Below are 17,731 nucleotides of genomic sequence, written 5' to 3'. Positions count from 1 at the left end.
GAACATTTTATTTCAAATGTTTTAAACTTTTAAATATTTTAACATTGACGGCTCAATTTGAGGGCATTCTTCGGATGGAATGCAAGAATTGTACGTGCATTCAACGCTACTAGAAAGTGTTGTGCTTTTACACTCCGACATCTGTAGCAGTGTTCACGCAGCTTACATACTGTGTAAATTATACAACGCCAGTGGTTTCATGTGTTTGTAAACGTGCCCCTGATGATGGTTTATTTTAAACCGAAACATGTAGGGCGAGTGAAATAAATAAGTGACCTAGAAACATTGTTACACTCGACGGATTATTCATTGACAATTTGTGATAAAATAAATATGTGAGTTCAGAACAGGGTTGACTGTCTGTGAAGTAAAGGGCAAAGTACATGAAGCAATATCGGGTACCAATGGAGTGAATTCATGTAGTTACTCATATATTCTCATATATAATCCATTCTGAAGAATTTTGTCTCCTTGGACATAACGCTGTGTAGGCCGTTGAATGTCAACCGACGTTTGCGGGTAACATGTCGTCACTATCTTCAGAGTCGAAGGATAAGCCGAGCAAGAAACTAGCGCGACAGGATGTGGTAAGCTCCTTTCGGATTATTCCCCGGAGGCTACATTACCTCCCTCAATTTCTATTGACTTTCAGTGGACTACACAGCGTCACATCCCTTCATAACCTCAAACCTTACAAAATCCTTCCTCTTCAGCTCTCTCAGTGTTGTAGTGATTTAGGCATCTTCTGTTTCCTGATGAACACGAGTATTTCTTATAGACCTACGTACTGTATAATTCTTAGTTCTTAGTTTCAATTCTTAGCTTAAAATAATTTTCGAAATATGCACTATCAGAAAGACGGCCGGTCATTGTAGCCGAGCGGCCTAAGGCATGTACTGTCTTCGCTCGAACGGAAGCCGTGATCGTGAGTTCGAATCCTACAGAAGTCATTAATGTTTTGTGTGTGTTTATGTGTATGTTTATTCTGTGTTAGCATTGTCCTATGTTTAGGTAGAGGTCTCACGACGAGATGATCACTCATCCGAGGTGTCCTACCGCCCATGAAACGATCTTGGAACTGAGAAATCAGAGGCCAGGGAGGAAGGAGGCCGTAGAGCTAGTGAAAAGAAAATTATCAGAAAGAAATGTATTTTGTTACTTATTTTGTGATCAGTAAGGTCAGTAAACTCAAACATTTGTGCAGCAGATTCAGAATGTACGAGTTTCACTATGCTTACTAACGCAAGCTTACTTACTGCAGTGTGTCTCACCTTAGAAAGTCCAGTATTGGGGAACTCTTCAAAGGAAAGCTCTGTTTCCTCCCCTGGTGCCCCTTGGGATTGTCCAAGGTACGCTCTGGCAGCGGCCAATGTTGGGATCGAGAAGCCGTCCCCCAGGAACATAATAACATTCTTTGCTGGCCCTGTGATAGCTTTTCTTGCCAATTTTGCACTCAAAACGCTCTGAGCCTTGTTAATCCAGAACTCGGAATCTGAAATAACAAACAACATAAAGTAAATTTGTTTTAATACATGGGAAGAGCTTATCACTTACTTTTCTTTGTTACGACACGAATCGCATAGAAAACAACACGTCTAACAATTATCCTATTGTTGTGTGAGTACTTGTTGCAGCGGTAACGTTATCCAGCAAAGATAAACACGCGGACTGATGGGAGGGATTCATGAAACATGCTGCTGAGATGTGCTGAGATACGATTATATACACGCCAAGTCTCACAAAGATTGGTTCAGGCATTCAAAAGTGATGGGGGATATACAGAGAGCATGGTAATCTTATAAGCTTACTTTTATTTTTTCAAAATAAGGAAAGTAGGCTAAAGGTTACTTATTACTGCCATGATCACCTTAGTAGCGTAGTTGCTTGAAGCACTATCCTACATGCCGGAAGGTCGGGGGTTCGTTTCATGATGAGGTCATTAAACTTTTCAATTGATCTAGGTGCTTCCAGCGCACTATGGCCCTGGGTGTCATTCAGCCTCTAAGAGAATTCAGTACCAGGAATCTTCCTGTGGGTAAAGGACGGCCGGAGCATAATACTGACAACCTCACCGCCATCTATGTCCCGATTTTGTAGAAAATATTGGAGCCTCGACGTCTGACAATTCTATGGGTCTTCACAGTCCCTTATAGGGATAGATTTATATTTCTTTTTATCTTTTAACCTATTCTAACCCAATGAACTAACGAAATTGACCAAAGTACTGTACTAGTTATCTAATTAATGTGCTAAGCAGCGAGACTTGGCTTATCATGTTTTTAATTTAGTCTTCTCATACTCGTGTTCCAACGAACTCCGAGAAAAAGAAAACATATCAATATTTCAAGTGCACTAAGACACATTATTCAATTAAATTTCCTGAAACACTTGGAAAGAATGAGTTTCTGGGTTTCTTGCATCGTCTAGTATTCTGAAAGAGAACAATTTTCGGAAACTGGATGTATTTCCGTCCTCAGGATATAAGGCTGAAGGCATCTACTCTACTCTGCTGGTCCGTTAGAAAGACAGAAACTAGGTCACAAAATTAGTTCACCACAATCTAAATCTTCATTGAAATATTCTAAAAAAATAGTTAGCTTTCAAGATGCAATATATGTCCAACAGAAAATTACAGCAATTCTATTCTAAGCTGAAATGTTTTGTATATAGTACTACAATGGACGAATTCATAGACCTAACTTCGTTTGTCTGATCGCTATGGAATGAGTATGTTTAAATGTATTCATCAGTACAAAAAATTAACAAGAAACAAAATATCTTACTGGGTAATATACTATTCATCCACCCTCCCATCCAGTCACCTGTCTACCTATTTATCTATAGCTCTACAGTCCTCGTGGACCTTGGCCGCTTTTTCAGTACAGGACCATTTTTGAGAAAATATTAGTGGCTCAACTAGTCAAGAAATCCTGTGACTTCCATTGCACAGAATGTTCATTACTGTGACTGCTCCCTGTCCCTAGCCAGAATTATCCAACATACATCATCACATCTTATTCACTTACGGTTTATTTTCGCTACTAATGGCAGTTTATACTTGAGTTCAGAAACTGAAGGAGAATCACTAAATTAGAAATAATTTGATAAATTTAAATATTATACTATATTTATCTATTATTTAATTATTTGGATAATGTCTTCGTTGAAACAGGCAACACCTACTAGTCCTTACACAGACACACTGTTGCTCTACAGCCATGACCTTCACCGATAAAGTGTTATATACATCGTTACTCACCATCTTCTGGGTTGTAGTCCTTCACATGCCTCAGACGTCTTGTTCTGTGAGTCTGGTGAGCAGTGTCTGAAACGTAAACATCGATCATGAAAGAAGCATGTGTGCACGTGAGTACATGGATGCACAGAGCTCTGAACTTGTCTTATGGGCAGTTGGATGGATGGATGGATGGATGGATGGATGGATGGATGGATGGGTGGATGGATGGATGGATGGCTGGATGGATGGATGGATGGAAGGAAAATGGTGCCTGACTCTTCAGTAAAAGGAGAACGGTAATACTTTCTATGTCATCTGAAAGCATATATAAAACTATGTAGGCTTTGAGGGTCTCACAGCAGTGGTTAAGAAGAGTTCTGTATTCTGGGACATAACGCCATGTAGTTGCTACTAAACATCGGTTGACTTTCAGCAGATGACAATGTGTTAAATCGCAGGACATAGATCTCTTCATATTGACGCTGCCAGAGAGATTCGGGATCTTAGCTCATAAGGGTGAAGGGGGGGGAGGAAAGCAGAGTACCACTGTTCTAATTGTATAATTTATAGCGTCAACTCCTAATTTTGTCTAGAAGTTGATCATGAATCTCACAATAAAGAGACCCCACACAATAAATCCAGGTACGCAGAGACCTACCTGTACTACACATGCATGAAATTACAAACACGTTTCCCACCCTTTTTTTATTCAAAGAAGGAATTGCGTTAGAGTGAGCCTGATGTTTATGGCCAGTTATTAAAGTCACATTTACCAGAGGGCGTTGCTCTGCCTTAGATACATGCCCCGAACAGAGTAAACAACAGTGTTCCTGTCGAGAAACGTGCTTAGAGAGAGGACATCGAGACATTGCACCCTGCTCTTTCCTAAAAGAGACTATTCGTGCTTGTCTCTTCTCTTCCTACGTGTCTCGAATGTTTACTACGCAAAACACGAGATCTATTCGGAAAGTAACTTCCATCTATTTTTGGCAACTAATGTAGGAACGGGGGAGAGCTCGCGCATGCGAGGTAGCGTCATGTGACTCATTGCCTTGTAAACCATCACATAACTGTTCACCTAATGTTTGTTCTTGTCTCTGCAAAGTATGTTATGATGTTCCTGCTACTGACAATCCCGTCAGCTGCGAAAATCTATCGTGAACTATGAGCAACGGTTTACGGCCAGAAGGTAACGACAGAAAGAACTGTAAGACAATGGTGGAGAAGTTTTGAAGTTGGGCTGGCGAATAAATGTTCACGGTGAAGAGAGAAGTGGTCGGCTGGCCGTCTGTAGTGAATGATGAGCTTGTTCAAAATGTTGACTAAAATGTTTGTGAGAACTGTGCTTCACAATTTCAGAACTTTCGTATATATTTCCACAAATTTCACGCTATAATCTACGAGATTATCAAAGTTAGGCTAGGCTATCGTCGTTAATTTTGTAAAAGATGGTTTCCTAAAATTCTCAAAGGTGCGCACAAAACTCAGAGAATGGCTTTGATTTTGAATTTTTAGAACAATGCCACAGAAATGGTAACGAATTTCTCAATTATATCATATGAATAATAAGTGATGAAACTTTGGTTTCATTTATGACTGTTGAAACCAAAGAGCAGTGAACGCAATAGATGCATACGCAATCACCAAACAAGTCTAAAAAGTCTGCCTGCCAGAAACCTGGCAAGCTCCCAGTGTTTGAGCGCCCGAAGGTGTTCCTTGCCTTAGGCCTCACGGCCACCGAGACAGGTCTCGGAGAATATTCAGGATCTTATTTACAGTGGCCGAGAACGTTGACTCAGACAATGAATCCTCTGACTTGTGTGCGAGTAGTGGCCGATTCGAATCTCGTTCGGGACAGCGAATATCTTGACTGAGATTACTGTCAGTTTCCTTCAGTTTCTTCGGAGAAATTCCGAAATGCTACCTCATACGAGTTCACGGCCGCTTCCTTCCACGTTCAAGCGAAATCATTGTTAATTAATATCTTAACATTCGACGCTATGCACTGTAATTTGAACTACTAACAAGGACGTTAAATAAATTGCACGCAATTATAGTGACAATAAATTTTAACAAAAGTAATATGTAATGATGTACCTTCACAACTTGTACTCTTCTCCAAGTATAATTAGAATGCTCAAGTCAAGGAGGATGCGATGGAAAGGGCATGTAGCATGGCATAGCATGGAGAGGAGGAATGAATATAAGATGCTGGTAGGAAACCCGGAAGGAAGGAGACCACTGGGAAGGCCAAGACGTAGGTAAGTGGACAATATTAAAATGGATCTGAGAGAGAGAGGAAGGGATGGTATGGATTGAATTGATCTGGCTCAGGATAGGGACCACTGGAGGGCTCTCGTGAACACGGTAATGAACTTTCGGGTTCTATAAAATGCTGGGAAGTTCTTGAGTAGCTGCACAATTGGCAGGTTCTCAAGAAGGGTCAGCTGCATGAGTGAGTGAATATCTAATGATGAGTTCCTATAAGTGTCGATTGGTGATGTGGTCTATCCTCGTTCACCACTGTTTGTGGGGAAAATTGTTAAAGAGCATCCGTCACCATTACTAAGAAATATAAATAAAAATGGAACAAAATTAAACGAGTAAACAGATCCGTCAACATAACGTAAATATTTTCAAATGAAGAAGAAAATACGTAAATACTGTCGTGTCACTACTATTTATTATGTAAAGATGATGCTACTTGTTTCTACCTTTACAGGTTATCATCAGACGAAACTAAAACCAAGTTCTTAAATTGTTTTAATACAGATTCATGTTACGATCTGCCGTCAACATGACAACGATTCCACTTTGTAGACCAAAGTAGACTAGTGACAGACTCACGTGTCTTGTAATGTGTTATGTCCTAGATTAAAATAAATACGATAAAATGAAATAAAATTGAAAGATATACATTTTTAAAATATGGAACAAGATTACTGAAGCCATCACAGTTTGGTATTGAAGTGTGACAGGCCATGTATAACAAAGACAAATTTATTAAAGGCTTGAAATTTGCAAAATATCTTTATGTTCTCTCTGTATAAACAGAACGATGTATTAAACCTACGCATAAATAAGAGGTTATATTTATTTTAGAAATAAGAAATATTATGCTACAGACGTGAGAAATGTATATATCTATTCTTCCACACGTTTCACTTCATGTAGCCGAACTTCTTCAGGAGCGATGATGTATGTGAACAGAACAGTATAAAAGAATGAATTTTACGCATGATATATTGTGAGAATGGGTAGGCAACTGGAAATAAAATAACTTGGTCAACCTACTTTCGTAGCCTGCATAAAATCTAGATTCTTTGAAGCATTATATAACCTCAATAAAAATAACACATTCTTGATGACACTTCCTTAGAGGTGACGCTTCCATTGTTGACATTTTCTTAATTTTTCTTCGGCATCACTTCAAGGTCGAGCATGTGCGCTGTAGGTTTTCATTTTGGTAGCTCGACTTCAGGCTGGGTTGACGGATAAGCTGCTGAGGATATTGTCACGTGCATGAGTGACTATCGACGTGATTTTGGATTGGAGATTGGATTTATTTACCAATTTAACACACGACTCGTGACTATACTTAATTATAGCACCATTGCTAATCTCCACACTTTACAAATCACTACAGCACATGCTAAGCCTCCTCAGTCAGCTGCTTCTTCACCAGTCGTTTCCTGGTAACGGCTTCTAACAGTGAAGATTCTTCATCTTCCGTATTCACTTCGTTGCCCACTGGCACTCAACTGCACCAAGTATTTTATTCACAGGCTCCCTTACAACGCTCTTACAATATTCTTACAACCCTCTTAGAATTCTCTTACAATTGAGTAAATTCTAAACTTGTTCCAGTTCCTTGACAAGGACCGCATAGAAAACACTATTTATTTTTTTTAAATCCAATTGGTTCTGTTGGAACGTTTTTCGAAGACGTTACTTAGTAACGGCTGTGTATATTTGCTTATTAAAAATTTGTTGCCTAGCAACAGATGTTTCGTTGTTTGTTTCCAGGTCGTTATCCAGTAACAGGTCTACAAGCTACACTATTGTCTCTTCAGGAGAATTCTGGGGTCGTATCCTGAAGTACATCCTTGAAACCTTTCCTGACATATCATTTATGATAGACCTTCCATCTCATTCGAAATAATAAAGTATTTACAGTTCGAAAGTGCCATGAAATAATATAAGGCTCAAACCCATCTGATAAAGATTCACACTGGTTTCTTAGTTTCCAGTCTGATGTGTACAATGAACGAACTGTAAGGAAGGTAAATTTGTCCTGTGTTTAACTGATTAAGCACTACGCCATGAAGGCGAATGGGGGAGTGGATGTATGGATCCACATTTTCTTGACCTTGGCATTAGTTGGAAGTGAGTGGTTAGCTTCACGCCCCTGCCGCTTTACCCCCGGGGAAAGGGTCCCCGGTACCCATTGGATAGGAGGCTGAGTGGGTCCCAGAGTCAGTCTGGACGACGTGGAGAAGAGAAGATTCTTGACTCTACCGGGACCCGAACTCCGACACTTCGATCGTCCAACCCGTTGCCATACGCTATCCCGGATCCAATGGCAATTGTAGCTAAATTTAAATATGGTATGAATAAAATACCGTCTACTTCTTTAACCCTTTAAAGCCAAGTATTTAATATATATACAACTTCCTTGAAAATATCATGAATTCTGCCCATATTGAATTTGTCTATTTCGTATGTTTCCAACAATAAGCAGTGATTTTCTTCCTAAAAACCCTAACTGACTGATCTTAACAGTGTAGCGGTACTGTGTTTCCTGTGAGGTAAGAACTGAATTTTTATATACCATGTAGAAGAAATTCAGTCTTTACAGAGTGAGCGATCTGAAGGCTTCCGGAGCCGTCAGACGGTGAAATATGGTCATGTGGCCCATGGGAGCGAGGAAAGGCAGAAGCAATTTACCATTCAAAGGTCTACGTTTCATGAATATGAAGTAATAATAATCTCTAGGATTTGAAATTCTCACAGCGGTGGTTATGAATAGGTTTTTCTTCTGGGATGTAATGTTATGTGGGCCGCTAAACATCAACCGACTTTAGGACGTGCCAGGCTATGGTGACAAGTGGTCAATATAAAATGGATATTTCCACTTTCCATTTCAATAAATATATCCATTTATGTTAATACACTTATGCTTACAATCTGCTGTTTTATTGTGTTTATGAAAATATTAAGCGTCTTTGTAATTAGTTCTTTTGCTTGAATTTCTCTTTGCTCGGGTTTGAATGTAGAAGTAAAGGTAGTGAAGTCCCATAGGGTTGTGAGACGTCAAGGCTCCCACATTTCCTAGAAAATCGGCTCACAGACGGCGGTGAAGTTGTCAGCCTTACGCGCCGGCCGCCCTTTATCTCCAGGGAGATTACTGGTACTCATTTCTGTTAGAGGCTGAGTCGACCCTAGGGCCATAGTGCGGCTGGAAGGATTGGGTTAATTGAAAAAGATCCCGTGAGCTTCTCGGGAATGGAATCCGCGACTTTCCGGCTTGTGGCATAGTGCCTCAACCAACAAGATTTACAAACTATTACCTTAAAGTTTCTGCTGTTGATATGTGGGAGCCTTTGTCCCTGATTACAGGTTCCCGGATTTGGAGGACAGTGGATATCGTCAAGACAGAACAAGAATCTTACACTGGTTCAATATTCAGTTCCAATTATAAATCTATACTTTCATTTTGCAGATTGCTTCTGCCACTTCGTCATTAGATGAATTCCGACGCCATCTTAATGTGAAACTGGAATTAAACGTATATAAACTAACAGAAATTCAGTTGAAATTACTATGATAATGTCTTATGTCTCCCACTTTACTGAAATTACTTCTCGTATGAATTTTCGTCATTCTGGTTACATGCATGCAGGTGGAATCAAAGTGGCTTAAATATATTGTCACGATTTAGCGGTGATTATAGACGGGGTTTGCATAGGTGAATGGATTTACTGACCATTTATGCACATGACTCGTAATTACACGCACTTACAGCGCTAGAGCTTATTTCCGCATTTTAAGCGGGGCCGCCGCTTAAGGCTGACAACCTTACCGCCATCTTTGAGCCGATTGTCTAGATAATGTGGGACCCTCAATGTCTCACAACCCGATGGGCCTTCACAGCCTGGTACAGGGATAGCTTTACTTTTTTTACTTTTACACATCATATAAACAATAACAGACGCCAGTTATATAGAAAATAAGGACATTTTGATAGACACTCAACACCTACTTGTTTAACGGCGAACTTTGATTTGTCTGCCTCGTATCTGAAGGGATAATCCCTTGACACTTCAGAAGTTACATATTAAATTATACTAACTGAAGACGTAGAATCTCTGATAATATGTATGGAGCTACGAAAGAATCGATATCCTTCTCAGATATGAAATAAAAAGATAACCTATAACTCTATCTTCGTTGCATTTATTGATTTAAGATACATGAGCTAATCAGAAGTAAAAGCAAGCATTGAGCATAATTTCACAGTTCATAGCATTCCTAACGTGAATTATGAAACTGTAATATATAGAAAGGCTGCAAAGGTTTAATTCATCATTCAAGACATAGTTTCATGGAGACCACAGTTTTGCTTTGGTACAGTCTGCAATATTCTGTCACAGAGAGACACCGAAGGTTTTCCGTCTCCACTGATAAAAAACTCGATAATTCTCGTAGAAAACGAATAACACTCCCCAGCACTAAGTACAAATGCACAGATATGTCCAAATTTTAATATGCGTATATCGCAAATGTTAACTTCAGAATGTTGTCATATATACATATATTAATGTACAGGATGTCCCAGGAGGAAAGGGAAATATTCTGGGTGGTCATAGTATGGACCATTTTTAGCAAAAATTGTATATGTACGTATGGCCTATCCCGAAAAGTTTCCGCGATCGAGCTATTTCATCGTACGGTTAAAAAATTGTTGATAAGAAAGGTATTACGCACTGTTTCTAATATAGGTATTTATTATTCAAGTGGCAAAATTGGTACAGTTTATCCAGTATAATATTTTTTCGAAAATTCCAACCTCAACATCAATGCACTTTGCAACTCGTGTGAGGGCATTGCGTGCTGCTCGTCTGAGTGCATCTTGACCTACATTCGAACTGCTGAACAGTGACATAGCTGTATCTCGGAAACCGTTCCGAATAGGCCACATGTACATTCACACTTTTTTGCTTAGAATGACCGATACTGTGACCTCCCAGAATATTGACTTTCCTCTTACTGTTGCTCGCCTCTCCTTTATTCTTTCGTTGTAATGGTAAATATTTATGAATAGTAAAAAAAAAAAAAAGAAGAAGAAGAAGAAGAAGAAAAACGGTAACAGTGGAAGGCATAATTGAGTCGGCGTTATAATCCCCATCTTTGTCGAAAAAATCCTCTAGATAGCAGCACCGTTTAGTGCATATTGCTATTCCTTCTAGTATCTTGATGCGTATACACTGTACATGAGTATACCTCTCAGAATTATTTGGAACGACGTTTCGGAGACTGGACTCTCTCTCCGAAATATCGTTTGAAATAAAAATAGGACGATGAATAATAACCAAAAAGCTGATAATTGTATTAATATACAACCACTGTCAAGAATTTAAATCGTATTTACTAAAGCGGGTATTTCGACTAAGTCTGTTTTCAACAAAATTATGTCGAGATTTGAATTTGTTTTATGTATTATAGTTACAGATAAGAACGTACCATGTAAGATGTAAATTCGGCCCGGGTTCGATCCCGGGTCTGGTCAAGTGGGATTTGTGGTGGACAAAGTGGGGCTGGGGCAGGTTTTCTCCGAGTACTTCGGTTTCTCATGCCAATCTTCATTCCACCAATTGCTCCACAATCACCCTCACCTATCATCTGGGGCTGTTACAATAGGCAAGAAGTGGCCGCAGTACAAGGGACTTAGACCCATCCCACTAGCAATAAAAGAAGAATGCAAATTACGTACAGATGCTACATTGCATAGAATCTTAAATTTCCCTTAAGTTCATCCCACGGCTTATAGCAAACTGCGGTGTAGGTATAGTCACTGACTACGGGCTCATAGGGGTTACATTGAAGTAAGGGAGTTGTCTCTTCGCCACAGCGTCCACAGTTCTGAGATTCTCCCTACATGTCTGTCTACGGTTCTACAATCTTTTGCTGGACCTTGGCCACTTTTACAGTTTCTTAATCCTATATACAGTCGGTAGAGTTCCTTAGACGGAGGATCAGTCCGTCATAAGACCGCTACCTACACACAGAATAAACATACACAGACATCCATGTATGGTGTGGGATTCGATTCCACGATCCCTGCCTTCGAGCGGGCGAAGACGGTACATGCCTTAGACTGACGTCCTCCGTGTCTGGAGAGGAGGCTATTTATAGCGACCAGAGGGTGAAGCTCACCATCTACCTGTACCTAGTGGCTAGGTTAATGCATGGAGCTGCATCCCCAAGCCTCTCTCAGTCTGTGTTGCGAAATCAAACTAGAGGTGACCGTCGTTACATGAGATACACTATTCGTAGTGCCCTCATCCCACACTATATGTGACAGAATGATGACACCGACGTAACTTTACAATGTTCTATACGGACCCAAAAAATGACCATTCTAAAAAGCTTAAATACTTCTATAAACACAATACTCACACTGCAAGAAATATATGACAAAAGAAAAATTTGACAGTTGTGAGCAGAACTCATAAAGGCCAATTTGCTATTCCATACGTTGTTATTTTTACAGAACTATTATTCTTATTATTTTTATTCTATTATTTTTTTTTTAGAATTTCTTATTACGTAATTTTTTATTGCTAGTGGGATGGGACTTAGTCCCTTGTACTGCGGCCACTTCTGGTCTATTGTACCAGCCCCAGATGACAGGTGAGGGTGATTGTGGAGCAACTGTTGGAATGGAAATTTGCATGGGAAACCGAAGTACTCGGAGAAAACCTGCCCCAGCGCCATTTTGTCTACCACAAATCCAACTTTACGAGACCCGGGATCTAACCCGGGCCGCCACGGTGGAAAGCCAGCGACTAACCGCTTGAGCTATGGCGCGGCCTTTCTTATTACGTTTACATATTCAGCCTCCTATCTAATAGATACCGGGGGATGTTTCCCCAGAGATAATATGGCCGGGACGTGAAACTGACAACTCACCTTCATCTAGAGCTGAGGTCAAAAAGAGAGGCGCTATACCTCCATTCCCTCATACCTCTTTATGGAGTGGTCTTTAATTTGCTAAGCACAAAGATAATTTTACCTTATGTTTGCATTAAATATGTTGAACATAACCTCAAAACTCTTACAACTAGCTCAGTTCCTAGTTCTTGACTTTGGGGCAATACTTCCTACGTAATGTGTAGGGAGCTTAACTAAGGCGACACTTATCGGTACTTATCGGATATTATAAAAAGTGGGTTCGGTGCCCTTTGTAGACGCGACGGCAAATGGGAAATGCTAGTCGTCAAGCACCAGCCAGTAAATTTACTGGCTGTGAACTATTCCAGCTGATCTGATTATTCAGTATCAATTATAATAATCGATTCTCGTCCCATCCACGCTTCCGTCTTCACGGTGTTATTTTACCTTTTGGTTTTTCTGATTAAAAAATATACGTATTTCTCAGCGTTAAAGCGGCTTGGGAGTGAAACTGACCACTCACTTCCAGCTAGTGCTGAGGTCAAGAAAATGTGGATCTATATATGCACTCCCCATACGCCTTCATGGGGTTGTAGTTAATTGGTTTAGCAGAAAGACAACTTTACCTTTACGTGTCTCTCTGTGTTTCTTTCGTAAACATTATGCTAGAAAGCGTAAAACAGAAGTCTCAGTTATTAATCCCTTACCGCGTTCATTTAAGTCTTCATAATTGGGTCTTGCCCAAGTGACTGCAGTTACCAAGGCAAATGTGAACACCAGCGAGGACAGATTGATTCTTAAAACCATTTCTGATGTTGAAGACAGCCGAAGTCCCACAGTGCAGAGCGTCCCTTGACTGACAGAAGATGGTGCCGAGCTGTCACTAAATACTCGAGCTGACAACAGTAAGCTTACGTTTCCATTTCCCCCCCCCCAGCACCACTTTACCTATCCATGTCTAACCTTACCATTTCTACTGTCAACTTTTTATGATTTCATACAGGTTTCGAACATAAAAAGGCGATAAACTCTTAAGCAATGAGATAAAAATGAACATTTGTCAAGATTAAATTATTACTTAACGTTTTCTTTATCTCCGTTCTATATTGTAATTGTGATTACATGCATACAGACGTTAATCACGCGTTCAGCACAACTTGTCGCTTGAAAATCTTAATACAACTGAAGAACTCAGTGATAACAACGAGACAGATTCGATTCAGAAACCCCTGCTTACAAACATGGTGCTTGCTTGTTACTGCAAAACTCTTTGGTTGCGATACTTTCATTTAGGTTATGTTAGGAGAAGTTAAATTGTATAAGACCTCTAATATCTATGTCTTTGTCGGAAATATAACGAATGACTTTGTGCAGTGTATCATACTTCTTCTTCGTCAGCATTAAATAGACATCTACAATGAAAAACCGAAAAGAAGGATCAAAAAGCGTTATTTTATAACCCTGTGTATTCCAAGTACAGGATATAGTTACTACTTTTTTTACGGTTAAGACTTCTAGCTTATAAGGAATAAGGCTATAAAATGAAATAGTAAAAACGCAAAGCTATAATAAGTGTCAGTAAATAAGATATAAAACTTTGTGAGGATGGTACATTAATAATATTATTGAGTTTTAGAATCGTCCTGTTCTTTATTCAAGAACAAACGTTTCGGAGACAGGACTGTGCCCCCGTCTTCAAATAAAAGCCTACTCAGTTGGGTTAAATCGATAGAGCTAGTCCCTATCTCTGGGCAACAGAACGAACACAAGACCGGATATATAAACCAACACAACATAAACCATTAGCGGGAGTTAAGACAAACTTTAAACAACTCCACACACCTAAGGCCTTGCTTCTATGGCCATGCATAATTTAACGACCAAAGTCAATAAAATTAGAATACTATCAAAATAAAAACCAACATGAAAGATACAAATTATACGCAATACCAACATAAAAACTTACCATGTTTTCTACATTGGACAGAGTTGTAGATTTGTGACTAATGCTCCTAGAATGGATGTCCGGAGGGGGGAGATATCCAAGCTGGGCTGACGGATCGGATGATCTACCAAAGATATGTTGGAGGATTCGTTTCGTTTCCTTTTGGTTGTGTTCGTTTCAATCTGCAACACCCTCGTTTCTTTCCAGTACACGAGCATTTTGTGGTCGTCCTCGTATTGAGTTTCTGCTAATTTTGATTTTTGTTTTCTTTTTTATTTTTCGAGTAGTGACGTTAACATGAGCAATGGTATTAAATGAATCATTAGCACTGTGGTAACAAAAATATGTAAGCATTTCAGACAAAAGCAAGCCCCACTTGCGGGTGATCTTCTACGTTATAAGTTATTATGCCTTATTCTCACAAATTTCAAAACGAAACCGCAAAATACATACATACGAGAGGCCATATCTGTCCGTCAGTTCTTATATTTCAAGTCAAGAACCCCTGGGCAGGTATATGTGAAACCTATTACAAACTATATGCCCTTGAATGCCACTAGAAATTACGTATTTTATTTTATATATTCAGTGTTAACACGATTCCAGACCTACGAACATGCGAGGCAGGAGAGATGCAAACCGGTAACCAGAGCAAACATAAGAAGCATAACGACCATACCACCCTAACCGTAGTAATAATTTGTTGTAGTTAACATCTGCATGAAAGCTATCCGGAACAGCTAGAAGCACACAGAATGAAAGGGCGTAAAAAGGGAGAATGTAAATTGTGTAGATTTCACTTTTCCTATCTTGTTCTAGGCATCATCAGATGTGTATAATCATAAGGAAGGCGTTTGGAAACTGTCCTCCACTGGAGTATATATGAAATTCTCAAATGCGTTTTTCGAGATATTCACCTGCAGGTTCATTTACTGCATTTAAAATACAAAGGTAAAAGTATACCTGTAACAGGTCATGAAGGCCCATAGAGATGTCAGACTTTGGTAAGATTGTCAGCCTTACGTGCCGGCCGCGCTTTACCCCCAAGAATATTCCTGGTACTCCTTTCTGTTAGATGCTGAGTCGACCCCAGGGCCATAGTGCGGCTGGAAGGATTAGGTCAATTGAAAAAATCCACCTCATCGGGACTCGCACCCGTGAGCTTCTGACTTGTAGCTTAGTGCCTCAACCAACTACGCTACGGCGTGCCCCATTTAAAATATTTTACATAAAAGCAACAACTGAAAATATAGTATCGCTGCAAATATCTATCACAAATATTTGTCTCAATGTTGTTCCTGTGTTTCCATAAGTTTCCTACATATACAAACAGATTTTAACTACAGGAACATTTTGAATCCCTCTCTAAACTTTTAGTAATGCGAGATATTTTCGAGAAAGTTTATAGATTTTGATTGAATTTCTTATGTTGGGCTCAATTCAACCTATGTTAACGGAAGCTAAATGAACTGAACAACGTTCAAATTGTGTATAAATATAGAATTTAATACGAAACAATTAAGTAGTCTCGGGGAATAACATGCGGACGGAGGAGGAGGTATGACCTCTGCATTATGCACTCCTTGCAAGGAATGCACAGAAAACAGGCAACCATCAACCAAGATAATATATCACATGCAGTGACAATAAATCATCCGACGTAATGATTTCATGTGATAAAATTACCAGATATTTTAACGATTTCCATTGTTTCCAAAGCCATCTGTATTGTTGACAAAATTTAACTTCAGATAGGTTTCAGTAGGCAGTGCTAGAATGGCCGTCTTATTGCATAATTACGGATTTATATTTAAAAGCTGTACGATGAGAGAAGACTGAAGAGAACCCAGTAACAGCTAGCTTACTAGGATGATGAAGTAAATGTGGTAAAGTGGAGAGACATGCAGTACGCATGATTGATTAATTTCCTAACTCCATGCACCAATCGAACAGATACTCAAAAATTCCTTAACACATTATGGAACATGGAGGTTCATTACCGTGCTCACAACAGCCCTTCATTGGTCCATTTATTGAGCCAGATGTAATCAATCCGCAACACACCATCCTATTTCTCTAAGGTACATTTTAATATTACCCTCCCACATACTTGTATGTCTTTTTACTGGTCTCTTTCTTTCTGGACTTTCCACAGAAAACCCGTGTGAATCAATTTCCCCCATGCGTGCTACATGCCCAGCTGTAATGAAATAAAGTCATGCACAAATTATCAGATAATCTGAAGGGAAATAACCGCTTGAAAAACGTAGACGTAAATGAGAGGATAACAATCAAATTAACCTTAAAAATTAAGGATATATGGATTTATCTAGATCAAGATAGAGAACAATGGCAGATATTTTTAATGTGATAATGAAAGCTTCAGAATGGTCAGAACATTTTCAATTTCATGATTAGCTGGGCGAAAGTTAGGTTCTCAAGGAGGACTCTACTTCATACAATTTAGTTATGTGTACCTACTTAAGGTTCAGCCTCACAGAGCGCTACGCTAAGTATGCTACCTACACTGCGTACGCTGTGTACACTCTGCGACGCAGCTAACATAGAAACAGCGTACGTAGCGTACGGAAGTCTGTGTGGCCAGTTACATTGGCAATAAAGGGAGATATTTTTCTGTTCGTATAGCGAACATAGCGTACGTAGCGCTCTGTGTGGCCGAAACTTTATACATGTATATCATGCTAGACATTGCCGTCTGAATGTCGGCTTAATCTATCGTTCTGACTATTAATGTGATAAATCATTATCTTATTCTTACAGATGAAAATCGTATCTTTGACTGATTTTAATCTTATTGGCTAACTACCTATCATGCCAAGTTAATATTCATGTCACATATTAGTGATTCAGCTGCAAGCTGTGGGCCTCAATGAATTCTATATCCTTTGTAATGCACGCATGCTTAGTAGATAAAGTATTTGGGAAATTTCGTTTATCTTCGTTTGAAGTTAGGGATGTCCTGAATAGATGCCAACCAAAGTTAAATTAACTTGACAGTTGTGATTATAGAATTCAAATGCTAGTATTTCAACAACACCCTTCAGAAATATCGCAGATGAACCATGCGGACAGACAGATGGACAGAGACCACTTGTTCTTTGTGTTTTATTTCATTCACTTCGTTCAATGACGCTTCATACTGCAGCTCAGGTTTTTCTAATATATTTAACCTGAACCAGTCTTTATAAAACTTGGTATGTATGTCATGGCACGTGAGCCCATCTCAAACGGCGTACTTCATAAATCCCTCCCATCAGTCTGTGTGTCTATATGGGTATCCCTCTATCGCTGATAGGCAACGATTCGGTAAAATTCTCCCTAACCTTATTAGGCAAAGGCTCTGTAAACACCTT

The 17,731-nt window shown here is 39.4% G+C and overlaps 1 protein-coding gene across 1 annotated transcript in view; it reads right to left on the bottom strand.

The window, feature by feature from the left end:
• LOC111873911 (membrane-bound alkaline phosphatase) overlaps positions 1-13,283 on the bottom strand; it is a 26,425-nt gene extending 13,142 nt beyond the window's left edge. Inside the window, exons 1-3 of the mRNA XM_023868992.2 lie at positions 13,120-13,283; positions 3,260-3,325; positions 1,272-1,492 (exon numbers count right to left, since the gene is read on the bottom strand). Of these exons, the coding sequence (XP_023724760.1) occupies positions 1,272-1,492; positions 3,260-3,325; positions 13,120-13,219 (387 nt within the window). The 5' untranslated portion in view covers positions 13,220-13,283. The remainder of the gene's footprint in view (positions 1-1,271; positions 1,493-3,259; positions 3,326-13,119) is intronic.
• Between the last annotated feature and the right edge of the window lie 4,448 nt (positions 13,284-17,731).

The sequence above is a fragment of the Cryptotermes secundus genome, unplaced genomic scaffold, assembly GCF_002891405.2.
Source record: "Cryptotermes secundus unplaced genomic scaffold, Csec_1.0 scaffold597, whole genome shotgun sequence".
Lineage (NCBI taxonomy): Eukaryota > Metazoa > Arthropoda > Insecta > Blattodea > Kalotermitidae > Cryptotermes > Cryptotermes secundus.
The sequence above is the reverse complement of the archived record's forward strand: the minus strand, read 5'-3'. Positions and strand labels throughout refer to the sequence as shown.